This window comes from Octodon degus, unplaced genomic scaffold (assembly GCF_000260255.1).
Source record: "Octodon degus isolate 3935 unplaced genomic scaffold, OctDeg1.0 scaffold00215, whole genome shotgun sequence".
NCBI lineage: Eukaryota > Metazoa > Chordata > Mammalia > Rodentia > Octodontidae > Octodon > Octodon degus.
The window spans coordinates 2,327,658-2,339,532 of record NW_004524791.1 but is presented as its reverse complement, the minus strand read 5'-3'; the positions used below and the strand labels follow the sequence as shown (position 1 = coordinate 2,339,532).

At 43.6% G+C, this 11,875-nt stretch overlaps 1 protein-coding gene across 5 annotated transcripts in view; it reads right to left on the bottom strand.

The window, feature by feature from the left end:
- The window catches only part of Fanca (Fanconi anemia complementation group A), a 64,502-nt gene that overhangs the window by 15,525 nt on the left and 37,102 nt on the right, over positions 1-11,875 (bottom strand). For all 5 annotated transcript variants that reach the window (XM_023705161.1, XM_023705157.1, XM_023705159.1 and 2 more), the window contains 2 exons: positions 2,132-2,260; positions 691-775 (listed from right to left, as the gene is read on the bottom strand). In XM_023705161.1, the coding sequence (XP_023560929.1) occupies positions 691-775; positions 2,132-2,260 (214 nt within the window). The remainder of the gene's footprint in view (positions 1-690; positions 776-2,131; positions 2,261-11,875) is intronic.

Here is an 11,875-nt window from a genome sequence, read left to right as displayed (position 1 = left end):
CCTCCCTAGCTCGCTTTCCTTCACCCCACGGACAACAGTGTGAGGAGCGGGGGGCCTGACGTCTCTCTAAGCAACGTGTTTCCACCTGTGGGCAGACGTACCAGGACTCACTCTCCACAATTGTCTTTTGTTCCCCACCTTTTGAGAATGCTGAAGAACAGCAGTGTGGAGCCCACAACTGGATCATGTGAAATAAAATCACGCATGCCTGAAGATCACAGTCAGTGCAAAGGGGCACGGAGGCTGGAGGAGGCCGCATCCCCTGCGCCCTACTCCCAAGGATCCCACTACGCCCTCAGATATGGGAAGCGAAGACACACACATGGGGTGTAGGCCACGGGAGCCCTTCTCCCTGCCCCTGCCTGGGCGGAGCCGCGTGCTCCAAGCCCCGGATGGCCCTTCTTGTCCCAGATAGCCGTGGGAGTTAGAAGCAGGTGACTGGGGACCCACAGAAGTTCTGCCACATGGCTGACATCCCGTCACGACACCCGCAGAGCCGCAGGATTTCGTGCCTGGGTCTGGTGGTGTTCCCCGCGGTTCACTGCTGCTCAGGACCGCAGCCTCAGGTGGGGGTGGGGGTCTCCATGCTGCCCAGGGGGCTGGCACCATGACAGAAAAATGTGTCATGAACTGCAGCGGCAGACAGCGGGATGCCGTGGACGCCCTGAGGGCCGACGTTCTCCAACTCACCTGCAGCCTGCAGAAGAGGTCCACATTGCCTTTGTGGCCGCCGTGGGGCCAGGTGGGGCTCTCTGTGTGGTCGCAGCTCCTCGGGCTGCAAGGAAAAGAGGAAGGAGGCTGCGAGGGGTGGCCCACTGCCCACCTGCCCCAGCGGCAGCCAGCAGGGTGGCAGGAGCCGGCAGAGCTCTTGGGGCTAGCCTCTGCAGATCGTCTTCTATGACACAGAAACAACCTGATGGTACGGATGAGTGCCAGGACGTGCGAGCAGGAAATCCACGCGCTGTCGTGATGAACGCCCGATAAAGAAGGAATGCAGGGCGCTCAGGAGAACCCAGAGCCAGCATCTTATCCCAGGCGAAGATGGGACGTTTTCCTCCACAGGCACAAGCCAAGACAGCCTGCTCACCTCTGAACACTGCACCACCCGCAAGTCCCCACAGGGGACTTCAGTGGGAAAACAACAGGCATTCAGGGTGGGGTGGAAGGGTCACACCACCGACTCACAGATGACAGGAGCTTACATATGGGAACCGCCAAGAAGCTGCACAAAACACCTATCAAAATTCAACTTCTTCTGTGCAGGGAATGTGTGGTGGCGCGTGCTGTAATCCCAGCACGCGCGGCTGAAGCAGGACCACAAGCTTCAGAATCAGGTCACAAGTTAGCAAGAGGGCTGGGGAGATGGCTCGGTGGTCCAGCACGGGCCACGCCACAGACAGGAAGCACACGCGAGGTTGGAGGCTGGCGCTGTGTGTACACACTGGTGTCCCTCCTGAGAGGCTCTTGGGAGATTAAGGGAGAATGGCGGGCCCAAGGCCACTGTGCCCGGCTCACATGGTTCCGGCTACTGCACACTGGCAGGAAGAATTTCTAACGCTATTGGCTGTACGGAAATAAAACTGAGAGGCGCTGACACACAGCCCCTAGACAGGCTCCACCCTGGATGACTCCTCCATGGACCCCCGGGGGGCTAAGGGGCAGCGGGACAAACAGGCGCATGCGGTACGCCATCTGATCGCGGTCTGGGGATGTAACCAAAGGGTTCGGCTTTTACGATATGACGTGCCACATTAGCCCCATCCTCAGTGCCTGTGCTACCAAGCAGCGACCCAAGTGCGGCACCGGAGGGAGGGGCCACCCCAGCCACTGCTCTGCCTTTCCCGTCATCCCCCCCTGCTTCAAGGCCCACTCTGCGCCCGCGTCTTTGTCCTGGCACGCACGGCAGCAGCTGCCCAGCTGTGTTTTCTGTTCTCCCCATTTTTGTACCCCGAACCCCAGGCCAAAACCGAGGCAGCGCTGTGCGGACACAGTGGACACCCCAGCCCGCTGGCAGGGAGCTGGCCCCGAGCACTCCACAGGCCGACGGCACGGCTGTGCCCAGGACGCTGGGCCGGGGCGCTGCAACGCTCTCAGAACCGTCGCGAAAAGCACTCTGGCACCGCAGGCTGACCTTTGGTAGAAGTCCATGAGCACGTCGATGAGAACCGTGCTCGCCACCTCCAGGTCCCCGCCACAGCCCCCTGAAGCCAAGGGTGCAGGGAGGAAGTGCTCGTGGATCGCCCACTGCTGGAAGTCGTGCCTGCAACAGCAAATAAGGTGGGTTTGGGAGTGCTGTGTGCAGGGCTTCCCTGTGCCCCGGAGGCCGCAGTGGGGCCCGCAACATCCTGGTGCCTACACCCAGGACCCAAGAAAGGTGCCACGTTGAGGGTGGCCTCTGCTACCAGTCAAGGCCCAGGCAAGGCCCATCCACTGCGGAGCTGCAGGCTGTACCCTGAAGACCCTGGTCATGGAGCGGACCTCACAGATGGAGGCCAAATCACCCGACCAACAGGGGCACAGCTGGGCCACCAGCAGCCACCGAGCCAGGCGGCGCTGCAGGTGCCCATGGGAAGGGTCTCAAGTACTCAGTTTCTGCCCTCTGCCACATGGACAGAGCCAACCGCAAGTGAGAGGCCACACAGCCGCATGGCAGGAGCGCCTGGGACTTGGGCAACAAGGAGCGGGGCCAGCTCCACCTGTGTTGCACCTGGCTGAGTGCAAGGAAGCCCGGAACAGTGACCTCAGAGCTAGGTGGCCCCCCTCTGTGACCCCGCTAGCGTGCCCACATGTGCACCCCGGGAAGGAACCACCAGCCACACTGGCCCCACAGAGACCTGGAGGCAAGGTGGCCGCTCTGCTGCTGGAGGGGGAGGAGAGCCAGGCCTAGTCCCTTATCTCTCCTCAGTTCACCCCAAGCCTGGTGCTGCAGCCACGGCGCATGGAGACAAGACTGCACGTGCGGGGCACCCCAGACCACGCGGGACGGGGCAGCCGCTCCAGCCACCTGCCCGGACTCCTCACTCCCAAACGTCTGCAGTGACCACGCTTCCCTCTTGACGCCCTCACCACGCCCACGCTGCACGCCAGGCCTTCACATCCGCTGCCAGCGCCAAGATGCCCAGTGCCCGGCTGCCCCCGGGCCCCACCCCGGCCTTGCTTCCACGGCCCTGCCTCCCCTCCCTGAGGGCCTCCTTCTCCAGCCACTTCCTGGCGGGCAGCACGGCCCAGCTCCAGACAATAGTCCAAGTGGAGATGTGTACATGGAGCAGACGAGGACGCCCTGCGGTGGCCTTTAGGAGCCTGCCTTTCCACTGTGTGGCGCTTGGCAACACTCAGCTTCATTTTTTAATCATGGTTCATAAATACACCAAAGATACAGCAATTAACCACTAAGAAGAATATATGCAGTGTATTATTTGTTGAAAAATAAAAAAAATTAAAAAAAAAAGAACAAGAGGGTAGTTTAAAAACAAAACAAAAAAAGTACTGTAATTTCCACTGTATAGATCTTTTACTTTATTTTTTTAGATTGATTCATAAATATTTCTTTTTTGAAAGCTATTTCAAAAGGTGTGGTTTCTCTAACTTATTTCTAGTGAGTTTTTTGAAAGTCTAACTTCTTGTAGAAATGATATTTAATTACTATAGCCAGAAGTTTCTAATCAAAGACTTATTTTATGATGAGATTTACAAGCTCTCACCATGCAATCTTAAACTTGTAAAACTAACTCTATTTTGGACATACTCAATCCTTTTATGGTGTTAAATGCTGTGATCATGTATTATGTTATGTGAACTTGATTTGATTTTTAAAATGCATAAGAGATTTCCTAGCACACCTTTCTAAGTATGAATGTGGAGAAGACTGGCAGGTATCCCAGCAAACTATGTGGGTAAGACACACCCTAGTTGTGAGTGGAACCAATCAATAAACTTGTCACCTGGATAGAATAAAAAAAGTGGAAAAAGAGGGATGCTCACCCATTTTTGAAGAGCACCCGTATTCTTGAGCAGGTGCATTCTTTGCTGTCATTGCTTTTGGATATTGATCTCCATTTTCTTTAATATTCCATCAAAGACTTGCACTAGCAACTCTCAAGGGAGCTTCAAGGATTTGATGTTGGACCAATGCTGCATCCCTAATATCTCTTGATCTGTACCTCTCATCCTCTTCAGCTGAGCAGCTACTAGGTCCTCTGGCTCTCCAGCACAGACACCCATTCTGGGATCTCCCATCTCTGGCCCTGTGAATTACCTTAAAAATCATCCTGTAGTATTACATATATTTTATAATGATTTTATTACTCTTAAAAATCTGAGCTAATGAAAACATACACTGCTTTGATTCATAGATCCTAACACAAGAAATGAAGTGGGAGGATTTATGAAGAACTGGTTAGAAAAAAGTTCATTCGTCAACAAATTTTATGTGAATTGTAAAATGCCAGTAACTATTTACATTGAAGCAACAGTTTCCATATTTTGTAGGATAGCAAAGGACTATATCCACAGGGACTATATAGTGCCAGAATTATCTGAGGTATTCAACCATAACTCACTACATATTGAAAAAGTAATGAATGAGCTATAAATATGCATTGGTTGTGAAACTTTAATCAGTAAAAATTATAGAGCGCATACCAAAGTTCTTTTGTAAACTTAGACAAAATAAATTTCTTGTAGTTTATATCTATAAATTATGAATTTCAGAGAAATTTCACTGTCAAAATTTATTATAAACCGCATTTTTAGAAATATACATGGATTTCTAAGTGTTTTGTTGGCTCATTACAGTAACAACTTATGGAAAAAAGTACCTGAAAAATCTTTTAGTTTATCTTTTTCTTCTAAAAATTTATTTATAACTTTTATCTGGGCTCATTAACCTAGGAATGTACCTAGGGCATGCTGCTGCCTACATCTTTGGGCTTAAAGGAAGATAGCCAGAAGAAGTGTCATTCTGGTTTTACTTGGAGCTCAACATTTCCTTAACTCCATGACCTTCGACTCATTAGCCAGATTGTCTGAGACTTGTTTCTTAGCCAATAAAATGAGGATTAGTGTACATGGTCTTAGAATGTGAACATTACAATGCCTTAACAAGAATTAATTTTTCCTTTAGGAAATCAGAAGATTAATTTTCAAATCTGTCTCACTTCCTAGCATTATTTCCAGTTTAAGATCATGATTTCAAAGGAAAAGGTTGAGTGACTCTTTTGTGTTAACTGTGACAGAGTAAGAAAAGTATTCAAAAACAAGGAGATAGAGAAGAAGGTGGCAGTGAGAATAATTACTTTGTAAATATCTTATGATTTTAGAATCAGGTGATAAAATATTGAGGATTGGGGACTGGGAAGATAGCTCAGGGGTATTAGGGCCTGCCTGGCAAGCACAAGGACCTGGATTCAAGCCACATATTACATGTCATGCCAGTGCTGAAACCTGGGGTGTGCTATGCTGGCCACCAAAACCTGGCATGGTGATCCATGCCTGTAATTCCTGTGCTGCAGATACTGAGACAAGAGTATCACTATGAGTCTGAGTTGCATAGCGAGAACCTGTACCAAATGAATAAATGAGTAAGTAAATAAATAAAAGATTGAGGATCATCCTCCTGGGAAGACCTAGGTTGCAGAGTCCTGGAATGAACACTTAAAGTGGCCCTGCTCAAACTTAACAGAAGTTCACTGGGGAGGAACCATTAACCTCATTACCAACTGGCTGGTATTGCTGAAGGAGGAGCTTTCTAGATGAATTTCCTGGAAAACCTGTGAATACCTTATAGGAGTGAGGGTGATTTATGAAAAATAACTTGGCAGATCTCACTGGATTGGCCAAGTGAAGCTCCATGGCTATCCATCTCAGTTTTTCAGGGAACTGGAAAGTCAATCAAATGGTAATATGTTGCTAAATGCTATCTAGGGTGAAGGTAGAAGATTCCTCTGTGCTTGTGGAGTAGGTTGAGTAAAGTAAATAGTACCAAGATCCTCATTGTGGGTGATTATATATTATTTATTCATCCTTGAAGCATTGGGTTTGTAAGAAAATTAAGAGCAATGCCTTATGTTAAGTGCTTAAGATTGTGGGAATTCAAAATGGAAGCTACATTGGTGTCATTATTACAGTTTCAGTGCCTCCTTATTTTATCAGACACTCGGGAAGATGAGCAGCAGAAATAAGAAAGGTGGATGAATGGCAAAGTGTCCTCTGTATCTTAGCAGAGACAGCCCGGGATCAGTGGAAAATGCCAGGACGTGCCAGACAGACCAAGGGACTATCACATGAAAAGATGTCTCAGGGTTGTGCACTTGATCTGAAAATAATTTTGGTATTAACTATTTCAAACACTTCTTCATCTAGAGATGTAGAGTTTAGATATGTTTTCTGTAAGTAATTGCCTAGAAGTACAGTGCATGATGTATGTAGCTCTGACTATTGCCAGTGTATAAGACCTTCTTTGCTTTCAGGAGTCAATTCCATGGAAAGGATTTAAAAAAAAATTGAAGTGTAATTAGCAAGATACTTTTGGATTTGCAAGTAAATTCTACACAAATTGAAGTAAAGAATTTATTCACTGATCTAAATGACAAGTCTGAGGTACAAAAGCTTCAAGTAATAAAGGATTCAGATTCCCAAATATTATCAGAAAGCATTTTTCATCTAGGAGCCTTATTTTGTTTCAGTTTATGTCCTCTCTTGGGACAGTTTTCACCCTTACCTTCATTTTTTTCTGGCTGAGCTTCTCTAAGACATGGTCTTCCCTCTGGACAAAAGCCAAATTATTTTTCCCAAAAAATAAATTCAAAGTTCTTCAAAATACAGTTATTGTTTGAAGAAAATAGGCAACTGCCCAATGGTCAGAGATCTGCAGACCAATGTCTCTCATTTTTTCTCAGAAACTTACAAATAATTAAGCCTTCACAGTTAAATTGTGGTTCTCCTCCTATCTTAATGAACAGCTTTGTGCAACCAGATTGGTCATTTAATCAATTTTATCCAGTTATAAAAACAGTTCCAAACAACAAATTGACCTTTCCAGTCTAGGATTTTTTAAATTCGTAAACAATATCTCCTTCAATCACTTTTATAGTTCTCTCATACTTATTTATTCTTTTTTTTTTTTTTTTTGTATTTTAGGACAGGGTATACAGGGTGTACAGCATCTCACCTATGAGTAGATGGGACTCATAGTTGTCCTCCTGTTTACAGCCTCCCAAGTGCTGGGATTACAGGTGAGCACCACCAGCCCAGTCTCAAACTGCCCTCTCAACAAGCCCTGGGCGTGGGGCTGTCACTGCAGGCCTGGAGATAGAACTCTTGACTCCTATGTCTACCTAAGCAGACATTTTAATCCACTGAGCTATTTGGCTGGACTCATATTTTTCTCTGACTTCTTCTTTTTTATTCCTTTCATATATACCTTCACAGATGTGTAAGACATGATAAAAGGGTTAATGATTTAATTTTTTAAATGTCCAATAGCACAGTGCCTGCCTAGCAAGTGCAAGGACCTGAGTTTGCTTCTCTGTGAACAAGTAAAAAAAAAAATAAGAATTGCAGTAGAAGACATATTGCCATTAATCCCCTTCAAAATACTCTCCCTGTCTTTATACTTGTACCATCATTTTTGTCGCTGTTTGAAGCAGTTCTGAAAACCTCTTTGTGAGTGTTTTCAGTTACACTGCCAGGCCTGCTTCAATGTCCTGAGTCAATTAACAATTATCTTTTGTGGTCAGTTTACCTTTGGGGAAGAGGCAGAAGTCACACAGGTGCTGGATCCAGGGGTTTTTGGCAGACAAGGACACACTAAATTTTTGAGTCTTTTAGTGGGATGGTATTCAGCAGTAGCATGCACCATATTTTAAAAAATTAAAGAAAATAAAAATAGTGAAAATAATTAGAAACAATATACAATTTTGCTGAACAAAATGAAAGAAATTCAACAATGGTTGTTATATTGCATATGGTTGTCTTCAAGTTAGTTGTTCAGATTACCTGATAGGAGCATGCAAAGTTGGTCAAAAAATTAAAAAGAAGGGAAAAAAAGAAAGAACATTAAGCATTAACTGTTCCTTACAACAGGCCAGTAGAAATCAGCAGTATAATTATACAGGCTAGCCTGTCTTTATACATACATATTTTTTTCCTTCTCTTTCTTGTCTCCTTTCCCTCATCCCAGTTGTTCCCTCCCATTGAACAGTTTCTTTCCCTTTCATGGTATCTACTGTAGCTTCCAGAATATTTACTCACTCAGGTCTATACTACAGAAACAATATGATGTTTATACATGCTGGTCTTATTTATTTCACTTACAAGTATAGTCTCTAGTTGCATCCATTTACTTGTAAACATCTTGAGCTTATCTTTTTTATAGCTGAGTAATAAATACTCCGTTGTGTAAAAATGCATTTTAAAAATACATTTTTGTATCCAATCCTCTGTTGATGGCATTTGGGTTGTTTCCAAAGTGTAACTAAGACAAATTGTGCTGCTATAAACATGAATGCACACATATCACTGTGGTGGGAATATCTGCATTGAATAGGACCTATAATCCTAGGTTTTTTTTTTTTTTTTTTTTTGGTACCAGGGATTGAACTCAGGACCCTGCACTTGCCAGGCAAGCGCTTATTCTTTTGAGCTATCTCCCCGGCCCCTAATCCCCACTTTTTAAGGAACATATTTTTCTCATATTTGAAAAGATAATTTAGGGAGTATTGACAACACAATTTTACAATAATAACTTTAAAATTTAAACATTAGCCATATATTTGATCATCCCACATGTGCATGTGTGTATGTGTATTATCTCAAATAATTGAAGTACACATTCTCCTTTATCACAAAAGAAGACCCAGATTAAATTCTACACTATTCCAATAAAACAAGTCTATACTCTTCTTCAACTTATCCATAATAAGCTAAGCTTCAGGCACTTGGACCACATCCTAACTAATCCAAGGAGAATCTTTGTTCTCATATACTTCACAATCTAATATGGGATGGGAGATAGAAACATTCAACACATATTTTTGCTTCTTTACCGTCTACACTTGTGACCACCAAAATACAAGTTGCTTTTAAGAATGTGAGGACCAGCTTAATCTTCCAACTCATCAGGCAAGGTAGAGCAAGTTCTATTGACCCCATTCTATGCATGTGGAACAGAACAGTAAAGCAAGACCACCAATGTAAAGTAAATACCTACCGATAATACATTTGATTCTATTTTGATCTTTTGAAACATGGTCAGCCACTATTGTTAACATTAACATTAATCTTATGAGACTAGGGAAATCAATAAATAAAATTAGCAATTAATAAAATTAGCATAAATAAAGCAGCAAGTTAGTGATACATATGAAAAGGTTTTATGAGTTTCTGACCTACATCTGTTATCCATATATATATATATATATATATATATATATATATATGACTATTCCCAACCGGAGATGATTCGACCTGAACTCCTTGTCCAAGGCTGAGGCACCAGTAACAAAAGCCAACTTCAAATGAGTGTCTGTGACACACAGTGGGTCACAAGAGGAACTCTGTCATTTCTAATAAAGGTGATACAGCTCCACCAGCCACCTCTACTGCTCAACACTGGAGTGATGGATCACATCCATGCATTGTGATGAAATAGATTTTCACAGGATAGAGTAAGGTAGGAGGCAACTCAGCTTTCATCTCAAGCATGCTGACTGCAGAAACAGTGCTCCTACCCATCCGCTACACTGCCCCTCACCTAAGAAGCCCTTGCTAGAGGAAAAGTACAAAACCCAAAGAAACAATGACTAACCCAAAGGAAATGTATCAAGTTACTGATATTATAAAATAAGCAATTGACAGAATCCTGCTAACTATTTGAAATATAATACAAATAGGAAACAGTCTCAAAACTAGCTAAGAACTATCACAAATGGAGTTAGGAAGTGACTCAAAGTTATGAATAGGCAAAGTAGAAACACAATAGTTAATTTGGAAAAAATTTAACTTCAGCAAAACCTCATAAATTAAAGTAGTAATGGGATACTATTTTATATTCTTCAAATAGGGGAAAATAAGTACACAAAGTCTTGATGGTAGTGCATGCTTCTGGAAAGAGTGTGGTTGCTGCAAGCTCTTTTGAGAACAATTTGGCAACAGATCAGTAATTTTAAAGGGAACATAATAATCTATAATCCAACAATTCCATTTCTATGTATAAACTCTATAAAGCTTCTTGTACTGTAGCCCAGAAGACTATTCAAGAATGTTTATATCAGCAGTCATGAAGTTATATAATAAACAAACTAAACATCTATCAGTAGCAAAAGAGATCATTAAGATGAAATGCAGAAGAATTTAAAATTTAAATAGTACGCCTGTGTGATCCAAAATAGGCAAATATCAAAACATAATGTCAAATCATAATCAACCATTGTAGGTGGTTACATATTAGCACCAACATATTATAATTTCTGATTATTTTAACACTCAAACAATACAAGACACATCAATACACCTATATGTGTGTGGTGAATTATTAACTCGCTGAACTGAACTAGCATGATGCAAGATGTGGGAGGCCCACCTGAGGATTGCTGCCAGCAGCATAAGAGGCAGAAATGGAGAAGAGCAGAGGCTGTTAGGGAAGTTGTTGGCTGCTGTCAGAAGCTGGCAAGAGCTGTTGGTTCCCTTGGAGGACCTTGCCATGCTGACATTCTTGGTGAACTTTGCTGTTCCCCCAGGAGGAACAGTTTGGAACCTCATTGTCACTGAGAATAGCTATGGGTCACTTTGGGGTACCTCTAGTGAAGACTTTGAGCATCACTTCCTAACCCGAGAGAGAAAGATAGTGTCCAGCTCAGTCTCTTGGGGAAGCTTGTCACATTGGCTTTCCTGATGAGAACGCAGCTTTCCGCCATTACTAAAGGAGCTTGGGACCTCACTTTTACTGCAGATGGCTGTGGTACTGTTTAGGAGCGCTCTGGTTCCTGAGTGTTACTTCCTGGCTCCAGTGAAGGTCCCTCAGCCTGCCAGCACAGATCCTTCATCCCTTGGACCTTCCCAGTGCAGATCCATGAAGTGGTCTTGCATGAGACATTGTTGTGGTCTTCTATGAGGCATTATTATGGGCTCCAGGTTTACAGCTAGACTCATGCAGGATATTAGGATCCAGGTCTTCAACTGGATTCTTTGGTCTTCAGTGTATGGACAGATTTCCTGCACTTTGGGTGATTCATTACAAAATATAAAATCTGTCCTGTATTGTACTGCTCCCTTTTCAAACAGCAAAAAAAAAAAAAATCCTATTTACTATGTATATGTGTAAAATAATGAAATAGGAAAACATCTTGTAGACAAATATTCTCTTGCAAGATCAAAATATTACCTAGAAATGTACATCCTTAACTCAGAATAGGATAAGAAATGAGAGATCTCTCGTTAGGAGTTAAAGGAATGTCAAACTTACCTGTGATGCCTTATTTTATTTTACATTAAAAATACACAGGACAAAAAAATTTTTGTTGATGTGATTATTGGAACATTTGTGATAAAATTTTCTATATGTTCCATTTATGTATTTTCCAAAATTTAAAACAAAAAACAGAAAGCTCTCATTGCTTCCCTCTTTCCATCTCCAATTCTTCATTCTTCACTGCATGGTCTCAGGTGGGTACAGGAATGTAATGATTAAGAAATGGGGCTCTAACTACTCACAAGTTAACTCCCTCTGGTGAGGCAGGTAACTGCTCCCTGCCGCAATGTCATCTGTGAAAAGGAAACAGCAGTAGTACCAAGGGTTCAGGGATGTTGAAAGGCATGGAGGAGATGACTCAAGGAGACAGCACACAGTTGGTCCTGTTAATAGAGTAAAAAAAAAAAA